Source organism: Thunnus thynnus, chromosome 8 (genome assembly GCF_963924715.1).
Source record: "Thunnus thynnus chromosome 8, fThuThy2.1, whole genome shotgun sequence".
Lineage (NCBI taxonomy): Eukaryota > Metazoa > Chordata > Actinopteri > Scombriformes > Scombridae > Thunnus > Thunnus thynnus.
In genome coordinates this window covers 3,649,127-3,676,395 of record NC_089524.1, presented here as the reverse complement: position 1 = coordinate 3,676,395, position 27,269 = coordinate 3,649,127, and the positions used below count along the sequence as shown (strand labels likewise).

The 27,269-nt window shown below is 38.8% G+C and overlaps 3 protein-coding genes across 4 annotated transcripts in view; 1 reads left to right on the top strand and 2 right to left on the bottom strand.

Annotated features, from left to right (window-relative positions):
* Positions 1-27,269, top strand: part of LOC137187332 (urokinase plasminogen activator surface receptor-like) — a 141,053-nt gene that overhangs the window by 48,329 nt on the left and 65,455 nt on the right. Inside the window, exon 2 of the mRNA XM_067596152.1 lies at positions 22,001-22,097. The gene's annotated coding sequence lies outside the window, so the exon portion shown is untranslated. The remainder of the gene's footprint in view (positions 1-22,000; positions 22,098-27,269) is intronic.
* LOC137187329 (urokinase plasminogen activator surface receptor-like) lies at positions 13,724-27,086 on the bottom strand. 2 transcript variants are annotated; one of them, XM_067596147.1, is made up of 6 exons: positions 26,940-27,086; positions 15,888-15,950; positions 14,952-15,053; positions 14,673-14,837; positions 14,413-14,532; positions 13,724-14,281 (listed from the first exon to the last, which is right to left on the bottom strand). In XM_067596147.1, exons 2-6 carry the CDS (start codon positions 15,937-15,939, stop codon positions 14,061-14,063), a joined length of 660 nt encoding a protein of 219 aa, XP_067452248.1. In that variant the 5' UTR covers positions 15,940-15,950; positions 26,940-27,086; the 3' UTR covers positions 13,724-14,060. The 2 variants fall into 2 exon arrangements, with proteins under 2 accessions (XP_067452248.1, XP_067452247.1); XM_067596146.1 differs by lacking the exon at positions 26,940-27,086 and adding an exon at positions 16,521-16,805.
* Positions 23,463-27,269, bottom strand: part of LOC137187328 (phospholipase A2 inhibitor and Ly6/PLAUR domain-containing protein-like) — a 47,550-nt gene continuing 43,743 nt past the window's right edge. Inside the window, exons 5-6 of the mRNA XM_067596145.1 lie at positions 25,226-25,354; positions 23,463-25,097 (exon numbers count right to left, since the gene is read on the bottom strand). Of these exons, the coding sequence (XP_067452246.1) occupies positions 24,883-25,097; positions 25,226-25,354 (344 nt within the window). The 3' untranslated portion in view covers positions 23,463-24,882. The remainder of the gene's footprint in view (positions 25,098-25,225; positions 25,355-27,269) is intronic.

The following is a 27,269-nucleotide window of genomic DNA, read 5'->3' as shown; positions in this document are numbered from 1 at the left end:
CACACACTAACTCTTTCAGTGAACATTTAACATAATTTGATATTAATTTTTAGATCCAAGGCTTGTACGCCTTAACAATGCAGTTTATACATTTTCATAACTGCTGCTTCAGCAGAAGATCTCAGTAATATATAAAAAGTCTGTTTTATCAGGTAATAAACATGATCAGTGTCTGCTAACCAATAATGACGCACTGCCATTATTTATGTTAAGCCATTCCGATTAGGCTACCTCTGTCATCCTTTGCCCTAAATAGCTTGCATTTTGATGTGTTTGTTGTTGTGAATGCTGGAAAGCAGGCGGAGATGAGCCTCCTGAGTTTATACCCACAATGCTGTCAGAACTTTGATTTATAATGTCCACCGCAGCCTCCTTGATCATCGACCAGGAGAGAGGCAGAAAAAAGGTGCATAGAGGCATGAGGGAGAGCGCACAGTTAAACCACCCACCACCTCACCACCACACTACCACCATACTCTGACAAAACTATCAATACAAAGTAAAAAACAAGAGACATCTGCAGAGTGAAACAGATGAAAGAGCAGGGGGAGTTAATAGATGATTAGAGCAGGTATAATTAAGCAATATTACACGAGAGGGTGTGCTTTACCATCATTGTTGGCACAACAGTGACTGCGCTCGAATCGCAGTCACTGCAATATATATATATGGACATATATATATTGTACTTTACTGTGACTTTATTAGGAGCGAACAACACGTTTCGCCCGTAGCTTCTAATAATAATTTTAATCATGTGACTCAGATGTAGTTATCACACCTGTGAGTGCTCATATATATAGATATATATATATACAGTTGTGTTCAAAATAATAGCAGTCCCACATCCCTAGCAAGATAAATCACTGTTTTTGTTAGAATTTCAACTTCTACACTGCGGTAAGTTTCTAGAAGGTTTAGTAAAGGTATAGAAAACCAACAGACCCAACAGGCATGACGTGCATGCTGCTGATTCTGTGAAACTGAATCATTTACTGAAAGGGGCGTTATCAAAAAAATAGCAGTGCCGAGTTCAATTAGTGAGGTCATTGATTATGTGAAAAAAATAGGTGTTAAACAGGTGGCCCTTATTTAAGGATCAAGGCAACTGACGCTGCATATGCTAGCTGTGCATTTGTCCTTGAAAAACAGAGTAAAATGGGTCGTTCAAGACACTGTTCAGAAGAAGAGCGTTCTTTGATTAAGAAATTAATAAAAGAGGGGAAAACCTATAAAGAAGTGCAGAAAATGATAGGCTGTTCAGCTAAAATGATATCAAACGCTTTAAAATGGCAGCCAAAACCAGAAAGGCGAGGAAGAAAAAGAAAAACGACTATTCAAATGGATCGGAGAATAACCAAAATGGCAAAGGCTCAGCCAATGATCAGCTCCAGGAGGATCAAAGAAGATCTAAGATTGCCTGTGAGTACTGTAACAAGAACGTCTATGTGAAGCCAAGCTACCAGCAAGAAGCCCCCGCAAAGTCCCATTGTTAAAAAAAATACATGTGCTGAAGCGGTTACAATTTGCCAAAGAACACATTGATTGGCCTAAAAAGAAATGGCGTAATATTTAGTGGACTGATGAGAGTAAGATTGTTCTTTTTGGGTCTAAGGGCCACAGACAGTTTGTCAGACGTCCTGCAAACATTGAATTCAAGCCACAGTACACAGTGAAGACGGTGAAGCATGGTGGTGCAAGCATCATGATATGGGGATGTTTCTCGTACTATGGTGTTGGTCCTATTTATCGCATACCAGGGATCATGGATCAGTTTGAGTACATCAGAATACTGGAAGAAGTCATGTTGCCGTATGCTGAAGAGGAAATGCCCTTGAAATGGGTGTTTCAACAAGACAATGACCCCAAACACACCAGCGAGAGAGCAAAATCATGGTTCCAGACGAACAGAATTCAAGTAATGGAGTGGCCAGCACAATCCTCAGACCTTAATCCCATAGAAAACTTGTGGGCTGACATAAAAAATGCTGTTCATGAGGCAAAACCAAGAAATGCAGAGGAATTGTGGAACATAGTACAATTGTCCTGGGCTGCAATACCTGTTGACCGGTGCCAGAAGTTGGTCGACTCCATGTACCACAGATGTGAAGCAGTTATCAGAAACCATGGTTATGCAACTAAATATTAGTTTATGATTCTCAGGAAAGTTGAATCTTCAAACATTTCTTAGTTTATACAGTACATTTTTGAGTTTGTAAAGAAAGATGTCAACACTGCTATTTTTTTGAACATTATATTTCTTGACTTTCTGTAAAATATTATCAAATTCAATTACTTTTTCCAATTTTCTTGCTTTGAAATAGAATGTGCAGTGTCCCCAATGCATTTGTGTTCATTAATATACAATTTATTTGAAGCATTTTGAGATTTACTCACTTTTTTAAACACACTGCTATTATTATGAACATAACTGTATGTGTGTGTGTGTGTGCGTGTGTGTGTGTGTGTATGTGTATATGTATATATATGTATGCAAACACACACAGACATACACGTAGGTAGAAATATATGCATGTGAAAGGAAAATGTATGTATTTGAAAGGGCCAGAATGAAAATTTAGCTTGTACGGCCCCTCATACAGGCTTGGGACCTGCACGCCTGTAGTTGGGATGTGGTTCACAATCGCAGAATAGGAAGAGAAGAAGATCAACCACTCTTGTTTCTCATGGAGTAGAATAGTCTCTGTTTTGTACACTTTTGACCACACTACCGCTCTATTGTTTAGATGCATGGCTTTCAGGCACGTAGCTACCATTGAGGACACAGAGTTTATGACCTCAGTATTTCTAAAATCCTGCCTACAGCCCTTATTGCTTTCTGTTGTGTTCTAAAGCTGCAAATGCACTGACACAGTGATCAAAACTTCAAAATGATCAAAATGCATTCACTTAACTTTGAAAGATTTTTGGTTCTCCTCACATACAGTTCTCTTTACCTTTCACACAATTGTCACAGTATAACCACAGTTTGCATGTTTCTGTGTCAGTTCATTCAGTCTGTGAGAAAGTCTAACTTTCTATAGCCATGCTGAGAAAATGTCTGACTTTCATTAAGCAATGGTGTGTATACATCAGAGTTGGATGTATGTATTTTCTATGAGGGAAAACATTGTATGGATATGTATAATTGCTTGTGTGAACTTCTGAAAGGTTAAAAAATGCTTAGTGACAGTCATAGAAACCATGTTTGTGTGTCTGAAAAGTATGTTCCTGTGTGAAAGAGAAACAAAGAAGATCTGTTCATGCTGCAGCATATCCTGTGATGAAAAAGTCAGTTACTTCATGGTCACAACAAATTGGAAATGACACAATCTCTGTGTATCATCCGATCATTTAATATCTGATTTCACTGAGGACAACAGAGGCATCTTCTACGGACTACTTTACTGTTTGTGTGAGGAATTATTCTTAACTGATTGGGAAGTGTCACTGACTCCTCAAACCAAGTTGAAGGTTTTAATCCGAAGCCGCTCCTGTAACGGTATGGACTGGACCGCCTCCTGCTGCACCGGCTCATTCAGAGAGTGGTCAGCTGCTGTTGCACTTGGCGAAGCCACCCTTCCCTGGTCTGGCTCTGTCACCACCGGAGTCGAGCCGATTCTTTCAACTAATGCCCTGGCCCTGAATGATGACATGTGGCCCATCCTCGGGGGTAAACCTACCTAGCAAACATGCCTGTGCAGGCCCACTGTGGGTATGTGTGGGTTCACTGTGAGGAAGTGTGAGCAGGGCAAAACCATACTAATCCCACGTGGAACCCATGTGGGTAAGCCTATGCGGGGCCCACAGCAGTTTTGCCCTTTGCCCTTTGCCCCCAGTTGGACTTGCCCACAGAAAACCCACATGGGCCCCCTGTGGAATAGCCCATACAGGGCCTACAGCAGTCTTGCCCTTTTGGGCCCCCATCATAGTTTTCTGTGGGAAACCCACTGTGGGCTTGCCCACAGAAAGCCCACACGGGCTCCCCTGTGGGATAGCCCATGCAGGGCCCAAAGCAGTTTTGCACATTTGGGCCCCGATGAGGGTTTTCTGTGGGCAAGCCACTGTGGGCTTGCCCACAGAATGCCCACACAGACCCCCCCTGCGGGTTAGTCTCTGCAGGGCCCACAGCAGTTTTACTTCTTCAGGCCCCAGTGAGGATTTTTTGTGGGCAGCCCATTGTGGGCTTGCCCACAGAATGCCCACATAGACTCCCCTTGTGGGATAGCCCATGCAGGGCACAAAGCAGTTTTGCCTTTTGGGGCCACCATGAGGGTTTCTCGTGTAATAGCTAATGTGGGCTTTCCCACAGAATGCCGACACAGGCCCCCCTGTGGGATAGTCCGTGCGGGGCCCAAGGCAGTTAACCAAAAGGACTGGAATGAAAAATTTAAATCTGTGTTTGTGGAATGAAACATACTGGTTTTTGTCACTTTATTTGAAGAGAATTGATTGGCTGTAGTTCCTGTCACTGTTTGTTAAAAATTTTGATCTGCTGAAGGCCTTTTGATTGTTTCTCTCACCCTAATCCCAGCAAACATGCCCCTTTGAGGGCTGTGTGGAGCCACTGAAGGAAGAAAAATGAGCCCACTGTGTGCCCTGTTACCGGCCTGAAATGTGGGACAGCCCACACCCAGCCCAAAGTGTGGGCTGAGTGTGTGGGGCCCACACGTGCCCCGCATTTCATGGTGGTAATGAGGCCCACATTAGGCTGCCCACACAGGGCCCAGCAAAAATGCCCCTTTGGGTCCATGTGGGGCCACTGCAGGAAGAAAAATGAGCTCCACAGGGGCAGCCCACTGTGGGCCCTGTTACCAGCATGAAATGTGGGGCATGTGTGGGTCCACAGTGGGCCTCAGTGGGGCACTCAGCCCACACTGGGTGTGGGCTGTCCCAATGGAGCACCACCTGGGGCCCCATAGTGCGGGGCCCACACGTGCCCCGCATTTCACGCTGGTAATGGGGCCCACAGTGGGCTGCCCCTGCGGGGCTCATTTTATTCCCACAGTGGCCCTACATGGGTCCCAAAGGGGCATGTTTGCTGGGTTAGTCCCAAGCCTGCTCCACTCTCTGTAACAGGGAGCCGTGGGTCCTGGTCAGGAGCAGCAAGGGTTGGGCTAGGCACTCCCTCCAACTACGCGCATCTGATACTCTGCAACTGAGTAATAAATTCCAAGCCTTGGACAGTGGGAAAGGACTGCGCTCTCCAGTGAGGCTTCAGCGGGCTGACCATCCATCATCTGCCTGGACCTCTCCTCCCGAGCCGGTTGGTGGCCCCTCCGCTGCCACAGACCACACCTTGCCTGCTGCCAACAGGGTCCAGCCCCCCCTGAGGAAAGATGTACCTCCTGGTGGTTCTCTTGATGCCGCAGCTGCCCCTTCAGTGTCCAGCCCCACTACTGCATGCACCTCATCACTCCCATAGACCTCCGCATCAGAGGCCCAGGGGACGTCCCGCAGTTCACCATCCACCGAGGAGACAGCTTCCAACTAAGAGCCCCCCTCTGTCCTCTTCTCTCCCTGTCCCTCCTGCTGTGCTCATTGTGGGCTCATCTATGGTGCAACATGTGGTCCTCCCTAAAGCCCAAACCCTATGTCTCCCTGGTGCTCGCATTCTAGACATTAAAGGCTCCCTTCACTTTTAGATCATTATCTGAAAAAGGACTTTATGAGCCTCATCGACACTCTTCTGGCCTCAAGGGCTCAATATGTTATCTCTGGCCCTATGTCTTCTTGCTGGGAGACAGTTGAGTTCAGCTGTTTACTCAATCTGCACATCTGGCTTAAAGGCTACTGCAGATCACTGGGAATTCCTTTAATTGAAAATTTCACTACATTCCCGGACAGACCCACGCTTTTCAGGCATGATGGTCTTCACCTAAACTGGTCTGGCTCTCGTCTGCTAGCTACCAACATGGCACTGATGCTGAAATCATGCAAATCCTTGTGCAACTGACATGGGGTTAGTCCGTTCCATTATAGTAATAACTGTGCTCTTAAGTGTGATACTCCTGTGATTGTAAATGCCACATACTGTGTAAATCCTGAAGCTATTCTGTCACCTCCCGAATACAATTATCTTAACTCCCCGAGGTCCATTGGCTGTGGTGGTGGCCTTGGCCTTGGCCTTGGTGGTGGCCCATTTTAATTGTAAACATATCACTGTTGATAATTTTCAGAGTTTCGAGATGCTCATGTTCAAAATCAACTGTCAAAACCCTATCTGCCATATCTCAAACTACCGTCCCCCCAAACCAAACAATAGCTTTTTAGCAGAGTTCTCTGAATTCCTATCCTCCATTCTTCTCAATCATGATAGAATTATCCTTGTAGGGGATATTAATATCCATGTCGATGATATATCCAACCATTTTGCTACTGAATTCCTAAACATTACTGATTCAGTCAATCTAGTGCAGCATGTTTCTGGTACATAAAAAAGGCCACACCCTTGTTTTTACTCTTGGCCTGACTATTAACTCCCTCTCATTGATTGATCTTGTCTCCAATCATAAATGTGTTCTATTTGAATCCTACATCCAGGCAACTGTTTCAAGTCAGAAGTGAACAGTATGTTCCCACATTTTTAGTAACCAGTCTGCTTCATACTTCTTATCGATTTTTTCTGATTTATATAATGGCCATGGTCAACCCTCTAACATTAATGTTTTGGTCAATAATTTCAATAATCTGTGTTCCTTTGCATTAGATCTCATCACATTACAACCACATCAGTAGCAGCTACCAAATCATCACCATGGATAAATGATGCTATCCGTAGCTGTAAGCAGGAACGCAGGAGGGCAGAGTGCAGATGGAAGAAGACAAAACTCAATTTTTAATTTCAATACATGAAAGAACTTTTAACTTTACTCAATCAAAAAATCAAGGATGCAAGATCAGCTTATTTCTCAGACTTAAATACTGCTAATAAACACACTCCCTGAATTCTGTTTAGCACAATCAATCAGCTTGTACAACCTGCTCCCGCTACTATGTCTGCCACCTCAACTGAAGACTGTGAATTGCATTTATCATTTTTTGTCAACAAGATCAATAGAATTAGATCCAACATTGTGTTCTCATTGAAGGCAAGTTATTAATAGTTTAAAGATTTAAGTACTTTGTCTACCACTGCTATTCTCTATTAGAGAAAGGGTGAAAATAAAGTGCGAAGGAGGCCCCATGACTGAGTTTGCCTTGAGCCCCCAAATCACTAAATCTGCCCCTGTCTTGGGATGTGAAAAAACAGTGAAGAGGTTGCGACATCATTGGTGGAGGTATAAGTAGGTTTAGAAGCAGTAGCTTCATTCTGACTAGAGAGGAAGAATAGGCATTTCTTAGAAAATTTTCAGTTTAGAATTAAGATTATCTTAGATACATTTCACAAAAAGTGTTCCTTATACTGTTGATGAACTTGTAATGGTGAATTTGACACGATATTCTATTGATATTACACTCAGGGCTGATTTTCATTTTGATGCCCTAAAGGCACTGATGTTTACATTATAATAATGTATGATAGTTATTTAATAATATTATAAATGCATTCGATTCTTTTCAGGTTAACTCAAATTCTGATCTGTATCATGTCGTCTCATTTCTATACTGAGGTTGTAGTGGCTAATCAGCTAAACTTATTTTAACCACCAGAGGTAAAGTGGAGTAACTGACACACACACGCACTAAGATATAAACTTTTCAATAACTGACATATTTGTTTAATTATATACTCTGGTTGACTTTTCACATTAAACAATAAGATCAAACACAAGATTCTTAAATGATTACAACTTATGTGCGCAGTCAGAAACCTGTTGCTCTCCGTGATCTAACCTGACAGCCAAAAAATCAATGACCTACTTAAAGACTGCCAGAGCAGGAGGAACACAGCAGGATCAAGTCACACAATCAGCTCCTACATATATGAGTATCAGGTAATCATCCATATCAACCATATTCTGTTTAAGGCTCCTTATAGCCACTTTTCTTGAATTCATATTAATATTTCATAATTCAAAATAACATGATTCAAAATCAAACTCAAAATACTGCATCCTACAGATTTTTCTTATTTAAATTCAAAACTCTAATTATGGCTCCAACATACCGGCCCCTAATTGTTGATACCATAGCAACAATTACAAAAACAACATTCAATGGAATCAGAATATGCATAAACAGATGAAACATACAAATATATCAAATCAGATATCATGGAATCATACCACATTTTCACTCATCCATATGTCAATATATATTCAACATCTCATTTTCTTGAGTCCCACATGCAACCACCATAATGTAAGTGTCCATAGTGTTGTAATTCCAAGACACATAGTTCACTGAGAAGACCATGAAGTGTAAATGTCATGTGAAGCTGATAAGTCATTTATGTAAGGATATGTGAACGTGTTGGCATGTACGGGGGCATACGTTTTAGTCTGTGTTTATAAATGCATTCGTAAGTGTGAGGGGCTTGGGATTTATGCCGGTTTTTAACTTCCAGGAGTAAACAGAGTTTATCTATTGGCCCTTGCAGAACATTTGCAGAACATTGGTAGAACATTTAACCAAAACACTCCAAACAAGACCTTTGGGCCACCGGAAAGATCTCTATCACACAGCTTAGGGGCCATGAGTTCCTGGGTGCAGTTTCATCCACTTTGACACCTATATCATTGACTTTGAGATTTTGTTTTCATCCACTTTTGCCTCAGATGCATGAATGATATATCATGATATATCTACATGAATGGTATTCTTTAGTCCACTTTTGCTAGAACAGGTCAGCAAGGTATTGCACCAGTTTCCATCTCATAAAGGTCCTCTTTGTGAAAGAGTCCACGTGGCTCTTTCTGCAGCATCCACACAGACAGCGTTGCTGCTGCAGCGCTTCTGTTGCCAGCTCTTTCTACATAGAGTTTGGCTTTGATAATGGACATCAATAATAGAATTTTTCATATCATTTAATTATAAATTTAATTTATATTTATTTTAGACAGTAAAAGAATAAGAGGCGTGTGCTAAATTGTTAAAAATAAATAAATGATATAAGGTGAAAGCAGCTTTCTTTCAGGGGTATGGTGAGGTTTGGTTAGGGATACTTCTGTGTCAGCCACATACACACCTCACAAAGGACAGGGTTTTTTTATTCATTATATTAATCATTCCGCCAGTTAAACCCTACTGTCACCGCTCCAAGTGAAGAAAATCCCTCCAGATGACACCAAGTTCCCCAAACAAGCCAAACACACTCTGACAAACAAACCTCCAAACTGTCAGGAGGGAAACTGACAACAAATAAAGAAAATAACAGATCTCTGCCTGGAAGCAAGTGAAACAACAGGCAGGAGCCCCGGTTTGAACTAATATCACAGAAAGCAAGCAGGAGTCAAGAAAAGAAGTTCCATGTGTCACTGGCCAGTAACTCTCTGTGCTGGAGTTACTGGCCAGAGAGGCTCCCTGCCCCGGCGTGCACCACGCAGGCTGACCCGCAGTGGTGACACTTCATGTCTATGACATATTCTACAGATATAGACATTGAAACCATAGTGAAAGGTGTAATGTTGCTGGTATGATCTCAATATGACTGTCAACAGATCATTTTCTCTGCCTATTTTTTTGCTGAGAACTGTGCACACGGAAAAAAAAAAATAGGCGAGACCCCGAATCTCTAGATGACGCACTGCAGCAGCCACGCACGTGTGGCTGCTCTAATCTGTTAACATGGGCGCCGATATGAAAAGCAAGAGGTTCTGCAATGCACATACGCTGCTCACACAGGCAGTGTGTCCCAGGCATTAGTCTTGAGCTACAGCAGGTGGTTTGGTATTTGGATCACTTCACACAGTTGTGATGGGCCTATCATTGAGAATTGCTTCAACCTCACATAGAGCTGTCTGTAGCATTTCATCATCCAAAGTTTATTGCTGCAGAACTGAAGAAAGTATCTTTTTTTACCAGCCTGATCAACCTTTCCCACACTCCTCCAAAGTGGGCTCCAAATGGGGGATTTAACAACCATTTGAATTGACTAGTCAGCATTGCATCCTGAATCATTTGGTGAAGAAGCTGGCTCAAATTGCCCTCTAGTTCTTTCTGAGCACCTACAAAATTGATACCACGATCTGTTTGAATGCTCAGCACTGGTCCTCTCCAACACAAAAACTGCCTGCGTTGATGCAGGAGTCTGTATCTAATGTGTTCACCATTTCCAGATGAACAGCTCAACTCACCAGGCAGGTAAATATTACTCCCCATCGCTTCATATGAGCCCGATCTCTTTTAACCTCTACAGGTCAGAAATAATTATTATTAATTACTTAGTCATATCTATATTATTATTATTGTTGCTATTGTTATTATTGTTGTTATTATGCTTCTCTGTGTCTCTCTCTCCCCCTCCCTCCTATTTTCTCTCTCAACCCAACCTGTCAAAGCAGATGGCTGCCTACCTAGAGCCCGGTTCTGCTTTAGGTTTCCTCCCATTAAAGGAGAGGTTTTTCCTTGCCGCTGTTGCCAAGTGCTGCTCATGGGGGAATTGTTGGGTCTCTGTAAATTAAAGAGTACAGTCTTGACCTGCCCTATGTGAAGAGTGCCCTGAGATAACTTTTATCATGATTGGGAGATTTATAAATAACATTGAATTGAATAATCAATGCCCACATGAGAGAAGGGTGGCAAATCAGGAGTTATATGATCCTTTGATTAGTCAGTGATTTTTTGCTCCCCAACTTTTGATTGTAGGCGTCTACAAAAAACACTAGACTTGATGATTTTTCTAGCAGATAAGTTGGCAGAAGGTAGCCAGAATTTCTGGCCAAGTCTGGAGAGCATATGGTTTCCTCCTGAGTGCCAAACCTGCCAGTGGATATCACACAATATCAGTTTGGTTATATGTGAGTTTTTCAAGCTCACTGGCATGGTTGCTTTACTTATCCATCCTCCAATCCTTAGGATACCTTCATCAACAATCAGATCCAGTTTGCATATGGAACTGTCCACTTCAACTGGTTTACCATTTTCCAAGTACCTGAGTAGTGAATACTTGCCTTTCTCAAGAGACAAGCCTTGTTCATCTGTCAGTTTTAAGTGTGTCATAGGAAACTTTGCCTTTGCCTTCTGACTTCAAAGCAGTGGGAGTTTTTTAAGCTTCAACAACCAACAGCTCTTTGCAATTTTCTCCATGATAAATAGTGTTTGACTAGCTTTCTTCCTTACGTCACAGAAGTGATGCAGCTCAGCAGTCCTTATAGATCCAAAACTTGCATGCTTCATGCACCTGTCCACTTCAAATCTGCTTAGCTGATCCACTTCTGTGATCCATTTTTGCTATGGCTTTGATAGCTCCTCTGGGATAATGTCATCCTATCCATATTTTTCAACACAGAGCCTCTGTAGGATTTGCTTAGCTTTGAGGATAAAGGGTGAAAGGAAACCCAGTGGTTCATAGATGGAAATGACTATAGAAAGGATTGCTCATCTTGTAGGCGCTCTGCTTTTGACAGTAACCTTGAAAGTAAACGTGTCTCTTTGGATATTTCACTGGATACCCAGCACTCTTTCAAGAGGTGGTTTCTCTTTGTCCAAATCAAGCTGGCTCAGTGACTTTCAGGAGCAGTTATGAGTACTTCATGGCTGTTGCTCACCCATTTGCTTAGAGTAAAGCCTCCTTGAGAGCATGCTTCCCTGAGGTCCTTTGTCAGCTTGATGACTTGACTCACAGAAGCGACAGACTTGAGACAATCATCAACAAAGAAGCTATGTTTAATTATGTCAAGTACCTCCATGCTGCACTTGTCTGAGTTATCTTTTCCTGTTTGCAGCAAGGCAAAGTTAGCAATATTTGGAGATGATGTAGCACCAAAAAGATGAACATTCATCTGGTAGACTTCCAGTTGCTTAGTAACGTCCCCTTTAGGACACCACAAAAACCTGAGGAAGTCGCAGTGGTCTCCATGTACTGGTACTTGGTAATACATAGTTTCAATATCTACCATTATTGCAGTTCACTCCTGACAGAACCTGAGCAGGACACTAAGAAGTGAGTTAACTAAATCTGAACATTGGAGAAGCTCTGTGTTGAGAAATTTACCTCCATCTGATGCGGAACAGTCAAACACAACTGAATTTCTTCTTTTGCTTATGGTAAACCCACTGACAAGGTATATACCACACATGACCATCGTTCCTTTGCGGCTTCTCTTGTGGCGTTTTTTTGGGGAATTAAAAGATCAAAATACATCTTATTACCCTTACACCATGATTTAATACTGTGAGGAAATACAGATGAATCTGTAGAATGAGGAGAGGGGGAGATATGATTTCCCCCTGACAATTCCTGTCAGAGAGAATAAATAACACCTCTCTATTCACAACCCTATATTAGCTGTGTGGAAATAAGGGGATGAAAAACATGATAACTCATGACACTTTCATGCTAGAAGAACACAACTGACGCCTCTATTCATTTGATTCTCACTCCTATGTCAAAAAAATGACCTTCCATGGTTAAACTATAATACCTCTGTAGTAAACACAGTCTAAATCAAACAAAATCATGTTTAACACTGCAGGAAAAGGAGTGCCACCTCTCTCTATATATATTTAGCTACTGCTAATCACAAAACTGTATTAGCTGCAGGAAAAGGGGACGATAAACCCATGACATTTTCCACATTTCCCTGCTAGGAAAAAAAAAACAAAAATTAAAAACAAAATAAAAAATGAAAACTAATGAAAATACACAAATCCATAATAACTCCTGGGAATTAAAGTCAAATCGTGTTTTATTACTTCCCTGCTAGAAAAACACAGTTGACACCTTTCTATTAATTTCATCCAATACACAGACTACAACAAACAAAATCATTCCTATAATTTAACAGACTTCCATGCACATACACGGTCAAGACAAGGGCAAATGGTCGAGAAAGGAAGAGGGATGAAAGAGGAAGGAAGGAGGGGGGCTTTCTTGACACCCCTGTTTTACAACACACACACACACACACACACACATACACACTCATACTGAGATATACACACACAGAACTACACACTCAGCAACACGTGCGCATGCACTCACGTGCATGCACGTGGAATAAGTGTCTCTTACATACTACTAACAAGCAAACTCCAAGATCTCAAAACAACAATTTAATAAGCTAAAAATCTGCTCAAAAACTCAAAACTCCAGTAAAGTAAAAAAAACTCTTGTCAAAAATTTTTGTCATTTTCTACAGGATATAAATTTTAATTTAAAGCATTTCAGTGGTTGTATGTAAGCAGATAATACCAAAAAAGATATTAAAACCAAATATATGAATAACAACAAGGAATAGTACCAATTAAGGCTATTCTAACAATGCATGAAGTGTGCATGCACAAAACATGTGACATACTTAGCAAAGATCCTGTTTTCTGAGAATCTATGCAGGTGCGCCCTAACTGACAAAGTTAAGAATAGTGCATCACACAGTGGCCCCTAAGCAACTGTTCTCAACAACAGTAACCACAACACATCACACGTGCTTTTTCAAACTCTCAGGTCTCAAGTGGTTTTTCAGTCTGTGAAGTGGAGCTGGCCCCCCCCCCCCCAGCAACAGCCTTAGCCTTACTTTTAATATTTGGAAACTGTGTGTAAGGAGTTGAAAGACTGTATGTTTGGTAGGAAGGCAGGATCACACCAGTTAGTAAAAACACACAGAGCAGGATTCAGAGTTTTAACTTTAATCAAGAAAATCAGCTTTACATGGCCAGGGTCACAGCAAGCATTACAGACAATTCAATAGCTCCACTCTTTTCGGTAAATGCTTACCTCAGTTCATTATTGAGGTGGGTATGTGTTTATACGTAGCATTTGCTTTACTCTGTCAGAACTGCTTGTTGGACAGCTTTTTTACTGGGATACTGCAGTTATGGTTAAAATAATTATTTACCAAGCTAAAACATTCAAACTGTTAAAGACATGTCACTGTAAGTGAGTGAGAAGATGATATATATTTGGTTTCACACAAACTTCACATGTACCTCTGCTATTTTGTTAGTTTCTCATTGTTCTAATAGATGATAAGAGTAAAGAGTCCAAACAGCAAAGGGATCACATTCAGTTTGACAGACCAGGCTGAGTTACAGAAGCTGCCTTCACAACATTTTGGTGCACGAGGGAATTTAACCGGAATAGGAGCAGGCAGGAGCTCCAACTGAGAAGAAGCAACATTACAGAGGTTTGCAGAGACACATCCAAAGGCATTAAGTGTTTTGCCATCCTTATCTGTCACTGTGGATGACAAAATCATTGTTAAACCACAATTTTTAAAAGCTTTTTTTTTAAATTTAATCAACAGGAAATGGCCACTTTGAAGGCAGCAATAATGTGTTTCGAGGCACAACATAATCATGACATCTCACCCATCCCATTAATGCAGCGGTCCTCCGTTCCCACACACTGTAATCTCTTGTCACACACAGCAGAAGATGGATCATTACAGGAGAAACACATTAGGTTGTTTTCCTTCAGACGATCAGGGTCTGAAACAGAACAGGAGACATGACAGAAATTGTACAAGACAAAGTGATTTATTGTTCTTCACTGTGACCAACATTAGACTGATTCTACATGTGAATGTGATTTTGTGTCTTTGAAAGGGGAAACTTTTCTCTTTGCTTACAAAGCATGGCTTGACTGTTGCAGCGATCTGTGTTGCACACATGAACAGTTGCAGATACAGCTTCAAAACCAACATTGAATGACATTGTGTGCTTTCCTTCACTGAAAAGGGAGGATGGCAAACACAACCTGGTGGTGTCCTGAGTGAAAGTCCCATTCCCATTTACTGTAAAGTGAAACACAGACTGAACAATGTAATGCAGAAATCCAACTTAAAACTTAAAATAAGTGAATGACATTAAGGAAAAATCTGATTTATTTTTATACTTTTTACAGATACCTTGTAAGGCAACAGTTGCACACCGCTGAGTAGAGTTACATGGACGTAATGTCTGTTGCTTTATGTCAACTCCTTGACCATGCCAACACTGAACAGCTTCAGCTGCAATTAATGAAATAAATCTGGGTGAGTCAAACAATCAACATGAATCCTTGTTTGCAAAGTTAATCTGATGAGAGACAACCCCAAATTACAAGACACGATGACAGAATGGTATTTAAGCCAAAATAAATCCAATAAATTCTTCTTAACAAATATATTAAATATCAGAAATCAGGCATCAAATTAAATGGCTGCAGCCTTTAGATGTACAGTTTTCTGTCATGGTGACATCTGCATTGTCTCTCTTTCTAAAAATGTGTAAAGAATTGAACAACACTATGTAAAATGATGTTAACTTGGACATTTCTGTGGCCAATAAAGAAAAACTTATGTTTGGGGAAAGATAGTGGTTTTGTTTCAATACTGAAAAAGTAAACATGTCCTGTTCTTCAAGTCTGTGTTGATGTTTTTATTATTTAATCAAGACCATCATCTGTCCCTTATCTTAACAAAGTGCTTTGAGTCCCTACACATAACTATAACTATGTTACTATAAAACTTGAATCATGCTTTAGTTGACATGAGTGAATATTGTAGGAAAAACACATTAAATATGTTGACAGGGAACTTTTTGTAACTTGATAGCTCCATAAAATTAAAAATCTTCATTATGCTGATAAAAAAAAAACTAAATCTGTGCAGCATGAAGTTTCTTTCTAAACATATTTGCTGTTGCAAATTAGTCTTTTTAGTGTTTTTATATTAGTTTGTAGATTTCTGTGGTTACTAGATGGTATAAAACAAAACATAAATGATGATGATGATAAACATTAGCAAACTACCTGACATGACAGCTACCTGCAGAAATGCTGTTTTAAGAGTGAGTGAGGTTACCTGTGCTGGAGAGTGTCCAGATGAGAGTGAGAGACAGGATCAGCTTCATCATGATGAGTAAATCTGCAGATTGCAGGAAATATTTTATATAGTGAACCTGTGTTTAAAAAGAGGTTTCTGAGCACCCTTGAATACTAAAGGTATTTTTTCCACTTTCAAAGCAGCAAAAATAATAATTAATTAATTAATTAATGTATTATACAATCGTTAATTATGTAAGTATAATTTGTTTAAAAAGAACAATATTTAGAAAAATGTGAAAATGGAAAATTGTAAAATAAATGACTGTAAATTTAAATGACTGCTATTCAATTGAAAAATATGTTCAAATGTTTCACAATTTTTAAGCTACTGTTTATTAGCACAGTATGTTGCATAATGTTGGGAAAAATTTTTATGACAATATTTTGAAAAAATCCAATTCCATAAAAAAATATTGGATCATAAAACATTGTCAACATTCAGAAGTGAAAGCGTGATACTGATAACAGCTACACCTCAGTACAGAAATGAGACATAATACACATCTGAAGTTAAGTTGAAAAGAATTGAATGCAAAGATAATGTTATTAAATAACTATCATAAATTATAATAATGAAAACATCAGTGCCGATAATTTTAAAAATACTCACCCAGTCAAAATTCAACACATCCAATTCGTCAACAAAAAAAGGAAAACTTACTAAAACATGTTGAATTTGTCATGAAATGCCTTTAAAGATAATCGTTACTCTAAACTGAACATTGTCCCAGAAGAAACGTCTGTTCTCCTTCTCTGGTCAGAATGAAACTAACACTTCTAAAACTGCTCCATTTATACTTCCACCAATGACGTCTCAACCTTTTCACTGTTTTTTTCTCACAGCCTAAAGACACAGTTTCACTTCTCTACATGTTACTGACAACATAATATCAGTGATTTGGTCAAATACAACGTACTGAGCAAAAAGTGTTACTAAAAATGCAGGTGTCCCTCCCCCCCGTTTTGTACTAAGAAGAGGCATAAAAAATGATGTTCATATGAACAATGTTTAAAGTGGCAGCAGGAAGTTGTGTGAAATCAAATAGCTTCAACAAGCTACGCACTCTTTCACTGATCTTTACTTTCTGTTTCATTACTTCCTGCACTGTCATTGAGGTAAATCATCTGCAAAACACTCACTGATCAGTATTTTGTTTCTGGTGAGCGCACGATAATAATTGAAGGTAATCGATACAGATGAACATATTAACATTTTAAGCAGCTCGGATCTTCTTTCATCTGGATTTTGCTGCCTGGACTGTGGGACGACAATGTTACTATAAAACTATAAAAGTGAGATTTCAAAAAGAGGAAATTACACTCTTGACTTTATTAGAAGCTGATGTCTGCAGACATTAATATGTTAACCTACCAGAGTGATCTTATACACTGCTACTAAGATCAGACACTGCATCAGTATGAAGTGATCAGTCAAACTGCTTGTAATTATTAGCTATTATACATTTATTCATATTACATTTCTATGGAAACAGCTTGGGGTCAAGTTTACTGGCTATCAACTGTTGAAAAGAAAATGCCACACATAACTACAGTATGTGTAGTGCTAAGCTACAAGAAAGATAGCTCACTGCTGTCAGTTTCTTCTGCAGTTTCTTCACTTCCAGTGGAGTTATCGAGCGGAAATACTGATAGCACCACTCTGCCATTGCAACTACATTGTGGTCAGAAGGGGTATTATCCAAGCAGGTCATTCCGGGTCTGAAAAGTGAAGCCATGGATGTATAATAAGAGCTGGATACCGGACTAAAAATGGCTCCCATTCAGTCCTATAGGAATTGCTCTGCTGGCGCATACACCAAAAAAAGTTTCTATCTTCCAGGTTTTCTTGCGCATTGTGTGGTCCACTGATTATGCGCAGTAGTGTCCCCGCCCGGGAGTTCCCATTCAGCCCATAGACTTTACATCATTTACAAATATAAAACCTCCATGGATCAAAAGTTTATAATAGGAAATAGAAAGAGTCATAATTGATGTTGTTTGCAGTTTGAGGTGTCCTGTCAACAGTTTTATAGACGTCTCTTTTACAATGGTGGTCTATGGGGAAAATTTTTTGGGTCTGCAGGGGAATTTTTCTGTTGCAATACCATGAGTGACCACTGGGAAAAATTGGCTGCAAGGCTGAGCTGCAGCACCCTATCTAGCTCTTATAATACATCCATAATGTAGCCTCATAGTTTGTGGATTCAAGTTTGCCATTTTGACAGTCGCTATCTTGGAATTTTGGAGCTAGAAGTGATGAGAAGTGATCATATTTAGATGGGAAGGTGGAGCTGACCCTAATGCTAGCTGCTAGCTTGGTTAGCATGGTGGATTTAGACTTTAGAGTCTTTTCGCAAGTGAAAAACAGGCTTAAAATCACTAACACAAAATGTGCTCACCAGAAGAAACTAACAAAGAAACTAGCGATTGAGACCATAAACTAATTAGGAAAATGTTTACTGAGGTAATCAGTCGAGTGAGAAGTAAGGTCATTTTCGCATAGACTTCCACACTTTTTTTTGGAGCCAGCGGAGTTACCCCCTGATGGCCATTAGAGAGAATGCAGGTTTAGAGCTACCTACTTGTTTTTAATAGTCCTAGTGATGGAAAAGTTCTAAGACTAATGAAATGTGTGGCTGGTTTAGATTCTTCTGAAGTGTCAGATTTAGTAAACAATTGAGTCTCAAGATGGTTTCTTTTTGTTTTTTTTAATCAAGATATAAAATTGTTACTGTTTTCATACACATTAAAAGTGTGTTTTTTCATGTATGTGCAGTGTGAAATTATATTTTTCTGCTATTGTCCTGTCTCTTCTGTTCTCTGTTGCGCTGCGTTTGTGTTTCTTCTCATGCTCCTCCTGACTTCTATTCTCACAGATTCCACTGATGCTGTATTAATGTTGATAATGTTTGTTTTAGTCATCTTATTCAACAAAGGACATTATATGTTAAAGTAAGTAATAATGCAGTCATTTCATTTAGTGTGTGGGAAAAGTATAACAAGGCAGGTTATGCATCAATAATTTAAAAGAGACAACTCTTAATAATGAGCTCTTTTGCTTTTGATGCATGTATGTGTTGAAAAATATGTACATATACATATATACACGCACACACACACATATATGTGTGTGTATATATGTATGTACATGGGATGAATGGAGTAGAATAGTTTCTGTCTTGTATATGTATATATATATATATATATATACACACACACACACACACACACACACATATGGGCGTAGAAATATATGTATGTCAAAAGAAAATGTATGTATGTGAGATGGCCAGAATGAACTTTAGACTCTCATACAGGCTGGGAACCTGCAGACCTGCGGTTGGGATGTGGTTTACAATCGCAGAACAGCAAGAGAAGAAGATCAACCACTCTTGTTTCTCATAGTGTAGAATAGTTTCTGTTTTACAGACTTTTGACCACTCTACTTCTCTATTGTTCAGATGAATGGCTTTTAGGCACGTAGCTACCACTGAAGACACCGAGTTCATGACTTCAGTATTTCTATAATCCCGCCAACGGCCCTTATTGCTTTCCGTTGTGTTCTAAAGCTGCAAATGCACTGACACAGTGATCAGAACTTCAAAATGATCAACATGCATTCACCTAATTTTGAAAGATTTCTGGTTCTCTTCACATATAGTTCTTTTTATCTGTCACTCAGCTGTCACATTACAACCACAGTTTGCATGTTTCTGTGTCAGCTCATTCAGTCTGTGAGACTGTAACTTTCCATAGCCATGCTGAGAAAATGTTTGACTTTCATTAAGCAATGGTGTATATGCACCACAGCTGGATATAACCTAATATATCACTGCATCTATGAGGGAAATTATTGTATGAATAAGTATAAATGCTTGTGCTTGTCATAGAAACCATGTTTGTGTGTCTGAACAGTATGTTCCTGTGTGAAAGAGAAACAAAGAACATCTCTTCATGCTGCAGCATATCCTGTGATAAAATAGTCAATAACTTAATGGTCACAACAAATTGGTAATAACAAAATATCAGTGTATCATTCAATCATTTCATAACCCAAAATGGCTCTTTTTCGTTGTTTTGATTTGGTTCTGAAGTTAAAACATACAAAGTCCTCAGTGGGCTAGGACCAAGCTACATTTCTAACTCCCTTGTTAACTATTTGCGTTCAAGAACACTGCAGTCATCTGCTGCTGGTTTATTGGAGATTCCAGCAACAGCTGAAAGAAAATCAGGGTTTCAGCCTTTGTCAATTACACCCCAAAACTATGGAATACACTACCAATAGATATCAGGGAAGCCAGTTTGCTAAATATTTTTAAAAGAAAAGATAAAAAGCTTATCTCTTCACTTTAGCCTTTAATTAGCTCCGACTTTCCTGAGAAGCACTTGGTGCATGTCATTTCTTTGTTATAAAGCTCTAAAGCTCTATAAAAGTTTTTTACTTTTAACAAAGTATTGTTAGTGTGTAATTAATAGATTACAGATTTAAATACTTGTCTACCTCTGCCAATACCAACATTCTCAATTAGAGAAAGGGTGAAAATAAAGTGCAAAGGAGGTCCCATGACTGAGTTTGCCAAGAGCCCTGAAATCACTGAATCCCCCCCCCCACCTTGGGCTGTGAAAAAACAGTGAGGAAGTTGAAACGTCATTGGTGGAAGTATTTCAATCAGGAGAGACTCAGTTTTACGTAGTGAAAGGTGTTTATTGAACAGCATGATAATGAATGTAAAAGTCTGTGGCGATTAGACTCCATCGTGATGTGGCCTAATATGGAGGGAGCGATGAATGCATGAATAGGATAATCCCCCGATGGAGTCTAGACACTGGTGGTGGTGATGGAGAGGTGTGGATCAAGGTGGTGTGGTATCGGCTCCTGGAGACTTGGGGCCTTGCTGGAACGAGAGGTTGGGCAGATGAATGATGATCTGGGATGGAGAGGCGAGCTCCAGTGTTGCAGCTGTGGAGGTGGATGGAGTGGAGGTGGACGCGATTATTGCCTGAAATGACAGCTGACAGTGACAGAGAGGGAAACGGTTTTAAAGTTTGACAGCTAGGCCGTGATTGGCTGCTTTGGGATCATGGAGGAATCTGTTTTGTCAACTAGAAGTGAAGTGACTAACAGCTGATGTGAAAGTAGGAGGAGCTGAGAGAGAAGAGTGAAATTTTGAATGAATGAATGATTAACAGTCTTCCTGCCTGACTTTATGCTAAGCTTCATAACTGAAACAGGTTTAGTGCTAGTTAGTTTCATTCTGACTAGAGAGGAAGAACAGATATTTCTTCTGGGACAATTTTCAGTTTAGAGGTGTGATTATCTTGGAGACATTTCACAACAAATTCAACACATTTTTATAAGTGTTCTTTTTTCTTATGACGAACTGGGTGTGTTGAATTTTGACTGGTAAATGCTGATGTTCATTTTGATGCCTTGAAGGCCTCAATGTTTCATTATAATCATTTATGATAGTTATTTAATAATATAATAGTTGCATTTGATTCTATTCAACTTAACTTCTGATGTGTATCATGTTATTTCATTTCTGTACTGAGGTGTAGCTATTATCAGTATCAAACTTTCACTTCTGAATGTTGACAACATTTTATGATCCAATATTTATTAACATTTTTTATGGAACTGAACTTTTTAAAAATATTTTGTCATAATAATTTTTCCCAGCATTATAACTTATTGTGCTAACTTACAGTAACAGCATCTTACAGCATTTTGGACATATTTTACCGTTGAATAGCTCTTGATTACAAAATGTAACCTGCTGTTTTGTTGTTGCTTTTTTGTTTTGTTTTTTTGTACAGTGTCATTTATTTTACCATTTCTCATCTTCCGATTTTTCAAAATATTGCTTTTCTGATATAATTAACAATTATATTATAAATGATAATAATTTATATATGTATTCATCCTGACATTACTGCAGATGAAAAAGATGAGGAGTTGATGGCTTGTTGAACTGTGTATTGCAGCTGTTTACAGCAAGAAAGTTTATTAATTTTGCTGCTTTGAAAGTGAAGGAATACAGTTCCTTTGTTATAAAAGTGTGTCCAGTAACCTCCTCTTTTTAAACACAGGCTCACTATATAAAGTATTTCCTGTAATCTGCAGATTTACTCATCATGATGAAGCTGATCCTGTCTCTCACTCTCATCTGGACACTCTCCAGCACAGGTAACCTCACTCACTCTTAAAGTCATAGTGAAACGGAAGTTAGAGCAGCTTTAGTTTCTGTGCTGTGACGTATTTTCCAGTGAAACTGAATCTTTGAGCGGTTTGTTTAAATCAAATCCTTTGCACTTGATTGGACTGCTAAAAGGTAGGCGGGCTGGGAGCTTTAGAGAGAAACAGATCTGCAGAGGACTGTTGGCTCCACACACACCTCCCTCACATGTTGTTAGATCAAGAGAAGGACGAGGGAGAGATGAATGAATTAGATCTAAACCACATTGTTCTGCATAACTGTCAGCTAACTCGTAGGTTCTGCACGCTGGTCGGTAACTGGCAGAATTTATAGTCATGGGAGAGGAACATGAAAATGCGATACATTTGATTGGACACAAAATTAGTATACGTCCCCGAGTGCAGGATGAGTCATCACTATTTTTTCAGCGTTTTGCAGGAAATGACAAACACTAAAGTACCATCAAGAATCAAGTTATCAAGTTACAAAAAGTTATAAAAACTGATGGTTTTGGTTAAATCATATAAACGCTACCATAGACTTGAAGAGCAGAACTTGCTCATGTGGTTTTGCTTTCAAAAATATTTTCAGAATTGAAATAAAACCATAATCTTTCTCTAAACTTCTCAAACTCACTAACCCCGAACAGGATCTGTGTAGCACAAAAAGAAAAGCAATTATTGTTTTCTTTCGAAAAACAAATTAGTCATATAATATTATTTTTTGGGAGTCTCTGTTAGAGTCTAATATGTGCAACTTCCTGCCTTTTCCAGCATTTCTTACACCTCATCATCACCTGTCCTCCACACCCACCTGTGAACCTGCTCCCACTCCACTCATCAACCCCTCAGTATTAACTCTAGCAGTGCAAGATATTAAATTCCAGGTGTAGTTTTCCCTACAGTATATATATAAATATAAATATAAATATAAATATAAATATAAATATAAATATATATATATATATATATATATATATATATATATATATATATATATATATATATATATATATATATATAATGATTTTGTTTGACTTCATGTTTGACTTCATATGAATCTGTCTAATTATATTTGAGCCCCTAAACTTTGAGTACTATGTATTGATATTAACTGTCTCAAATTAAAGCTGAGACTTGGCACTTTAATGTAGTATCCATTATTTTATTTCAAATTGAATGTGCTGAAGCACAGAGCCTGAAGAACAAAAATGTATATCTGTCCAAATACTTATGGTCTGGACTGTATATAATAATCCCCTCACTTATTTATAGTCTCAGCCTTACTTTGAATATTTGTAAACTGTGGAGTATGTTTGGTAGGAAGGTAGGTCACTCGGTAAAAACACACAGAGCAGGATTCAGAGTTATAACTTTAATCAAGAAAATCAGTTTTACATGGCAAGAGTCACTGCAGGCATTACAGACAATTCAATAGTTCCACTCTTTTCAGTAAATGCTTACTTCAGTTCATTATTTAGGTGCATATGTGTTTATACGTGGCATTTGCTTTACTCTGTTAGAACTGCTTGTCGGACGTTTGAATAGCTTCAGAAATGCCAGAATCAGAATTAGGGGAGCTTTGTACAACAATGTCTGTAACTTTCTGAAATTGACAAACTAACATTTGTACAACATTGTAAACAATTACTTTTTAGCACAAAGTCAAGATGTTGTGCTACATGTCACAACCACGTTTCAACATGTGCAGTGGCATCTGCTGTACAAGGAACTCTCCTGAGACTGAAACTGTGATCTCTGTTATTAGTCTTTGGAGCAGTTTCCAAACAAACTACCATGACCATTGTCTTCAGGGCAAAGGAACATGTCACCCAGTGCAGCAGTGTGGCTCACTGACATGTTTTTAAATAGCTTTTGGACAATAACAGAGGTCAATGGCACAGAAGAATAAGATATATCAGGCTTTGGATAAACACAGTACTTGTAAGTAGATCGATTCATTGTTGGTTTGGCTCTGCTCATAAGATTTGTTGACAATAAGAAAAATAAAGAAAATTACCAGCCTTATCCTTTAAAACTGAAGTCAAGGTTTGATCTTTGTAATGTTCCTTTGTTGGAAAAAGGCAAGCAGGCGACTAAATTTAAGTAATTTTGCATAACAGTATCTGGAACAAGAAAAATAATTTTTGTTTTATCATCGTTAAGTTATAGAAATATTTGAGACATTGATTCTTTTATTGCACTAAGGCAGTTTTGGATTGTGTCTAACTTCATAGAGTTATTGTGATTAAAAGAGAGATGCAGCTGTCTCGTTAGCATAACACTGATAAATGATATCAAAGCAAGAAATGATGCAGCAGAGAACAGAAATGGACCAAAAACTGAACCAATAGACTCATGAATTAGGAGTTTTCATCAAGTTACTCACTTCTCAGATAGTCTTCACTAATTAGATTTCATCTGCACTGCAAGCACACATTTTGATGGGTACTTTTACTTCTAAATAAGTATCTACTTGTTACTTACACATAAAGTAACAACACTACTGTTTTGGGTTACTTCAAAAAACTCTAGTAAGAAAGTTATCATTATGTAAATAGATGTATTTGTAACTGAACCAGGCAGGATTATCATTAGCTAACTTTTTTTTACTAGGATCCTGCGGTTATGGTTAAAATAATTAGTTATCAAGCTAAAACATTCAAAATGTTGAAGACATCTCACTGTGTAAATGAATGAGAAGATGATAGATGTATTTGGCTTATTCACACACACTACACATGTGCTTTTGTTATTTTGTTAGTTTCTCTTTGTTCTAACAGACAATAAGAGTAATGAGTCCAAACAACAAAGGGATCACATTCAGTTTGACAGACCAGGCTGAGTTACAGAAGCTGCTTCCACAACATTTTGGTTCACTGAGGAATTTAGAAGGCGAATCAGGCTGGAGCTTCATGAGAGAAGCAAGTTCACAGAAGTTTGCAGAGGCACATCCAAAGGTATGAGCTGTTTTGCCATCCTTCTCTGTCACTGTGGATGACAAAATCACCGTTAGACCACAGTGTTTGAAAGTTTTTTCAAATTTAAGCAGCAGGAAAAGACCACTTTGAAGGCAGCAATAATGTGTTTTGAGGCACAAAATGATCATGAGGACTCACCAGTCCGACTAATGCAGCGGTCCTGCACTCCCACACAGAATGTCTCACGTAATGTCTTGTTACACACAGCAGGAGATTTATCATCACAGGTGAAACACTGCAGGTTGTTTTTCTTCGGAACATCAGGGTCTGAAACAGAACAGGAGACATGGCAGAAACTGTACAAGACACAAAATGACTTATTGTTCTTCACTGTGACCAACATTAGACTGATACTACATGTGAATGTGATTTTGTGTCTTTAAAAAGGGAAACTTTTCTCTTTACTTACAAGGAATGATTTCACTGTTGCAGCTGCACACATGAACAGAGTCAATCGTAGTTGCCAAACCAAAACTGTATGAATATGTGTGCTTTCCTTCACTGAAAACGGAGGATGACACACACGAAACAGTGTAACACACACGAAACACAGACCAAACAGTGTAATGCAGAAATGCCATTTAAAACTGAATAAGTGAATGACGTTAAGAAAAATCTGATTTGTTTTTATACTTTTTACAGATACCTTGTGTGGCAATAGTTGCACACAGCTGAGTAGAGTTACATGAACGTAAGGTCTGTTGCTTTGTGTCAGTCCCTCTACCAGTCCAACACTCAAGAGCTTCAGCTGCAATTAATGAAATAAATCAAGGTGAGTTGAACAATCAACATGAATCCTGTTTGTCATATAAACACAGATACAGTATGCAAAGTTAATCTGATGAGAGACAACCCCAAAATAAAAATAAAAGCCAAAATAAATTCAATAAATTCTTCTTAACAAATATATTAAATATCAGAAATCAGTCATCAAATTAAATGGCTGCAGCCTTTAGATGTACAGTTTTCTGTCATGGTGACGTCTGCATTATCTCTCTTTCTAAAAATGTTTAAAGAATGAAACGGCACTATGTAAAATGATGTTAACTGGGACATTTCTGTGACCAATAAAGAAAATCTTTTGTTTGGGGAAAGATTAAGATTTTGTTTCAGTACTGAAAAAGATTCATTAAAGATGTTTCTTCATTATGCTGATAAAAAAACAAAATCTGTGCAGCATGAAGTTTCTTTCTAAACATATTTGCTGTTGCAAATTAGTCTTTTTAGTCATTTTATGTTATTCTGTAGATTTCTGTGGTTGCTATAACAAACAAAACATAAATGATGATGATGATAAACATGAGCAAACTACCTGACATGACAGCTACCTGCAGAAATGCTGTTTTAAGAGTGAGTGAGGTTGCCTGTGCTGGAGAGTGTCCAGATGAGAGTGAGAGACAGGATCAACTTCATCATGATGAGTAAATTTGCAGATTACAGGAAATATTTTATATAATGAACCTGTGTTTAAAAAGAGGAAGTTACTGGACACACTTGAATACCAGGGTTACTATTTCACTTTGCAGCAAAATTAATGAACTTTCTTGCTGTAAACAGCTGCAATACACAGTTCAACAAGACATCAACTCCTCGTCTTTTCCACCTGCAGTAATGTCTGGATGAACACTGATAACAGCTACACTTCAGTACAGAAATGAGAAGACATGATACACATCAGCAATTGAGTTGAACAGAATCAAATGCAACTATAACATTATTAAATACATATCATAAATTATTATAATGAAACATCAAAACAAAATAAAACAACAATTCCTTCAAGGCATCAAAAAGAACATCAGCCTTGAGCTTCATATCAATAAAATTTCAGAATTATTTTAATAAAACTCACCCAGTCAAAATTCAACTCTCCCAGTTCATCAGCGGAAAAAGGAACACTTATAAAAATGTGTTGAATTTGTTTTGAAATGTCTCCAAGATAATTGTTACGTTAAAACTGAAAATTGTCCCTGAAGAAACGTCTGTTCCTCTTCTCTGGTCAGAATGACACTAACACTTATAAACCTGTTTCAACCTCTTCACTGTTTTTTCACAGCCCAAAGACACAGTTTCACTTCTCTACATGATAACATAATATCAGTGTTTCTGGTCAAACACAACTTACTATGCAAAACGTGTTACTAAAAAGTAAGACTGCAGGTTCCCACCCTGCATGCTATGT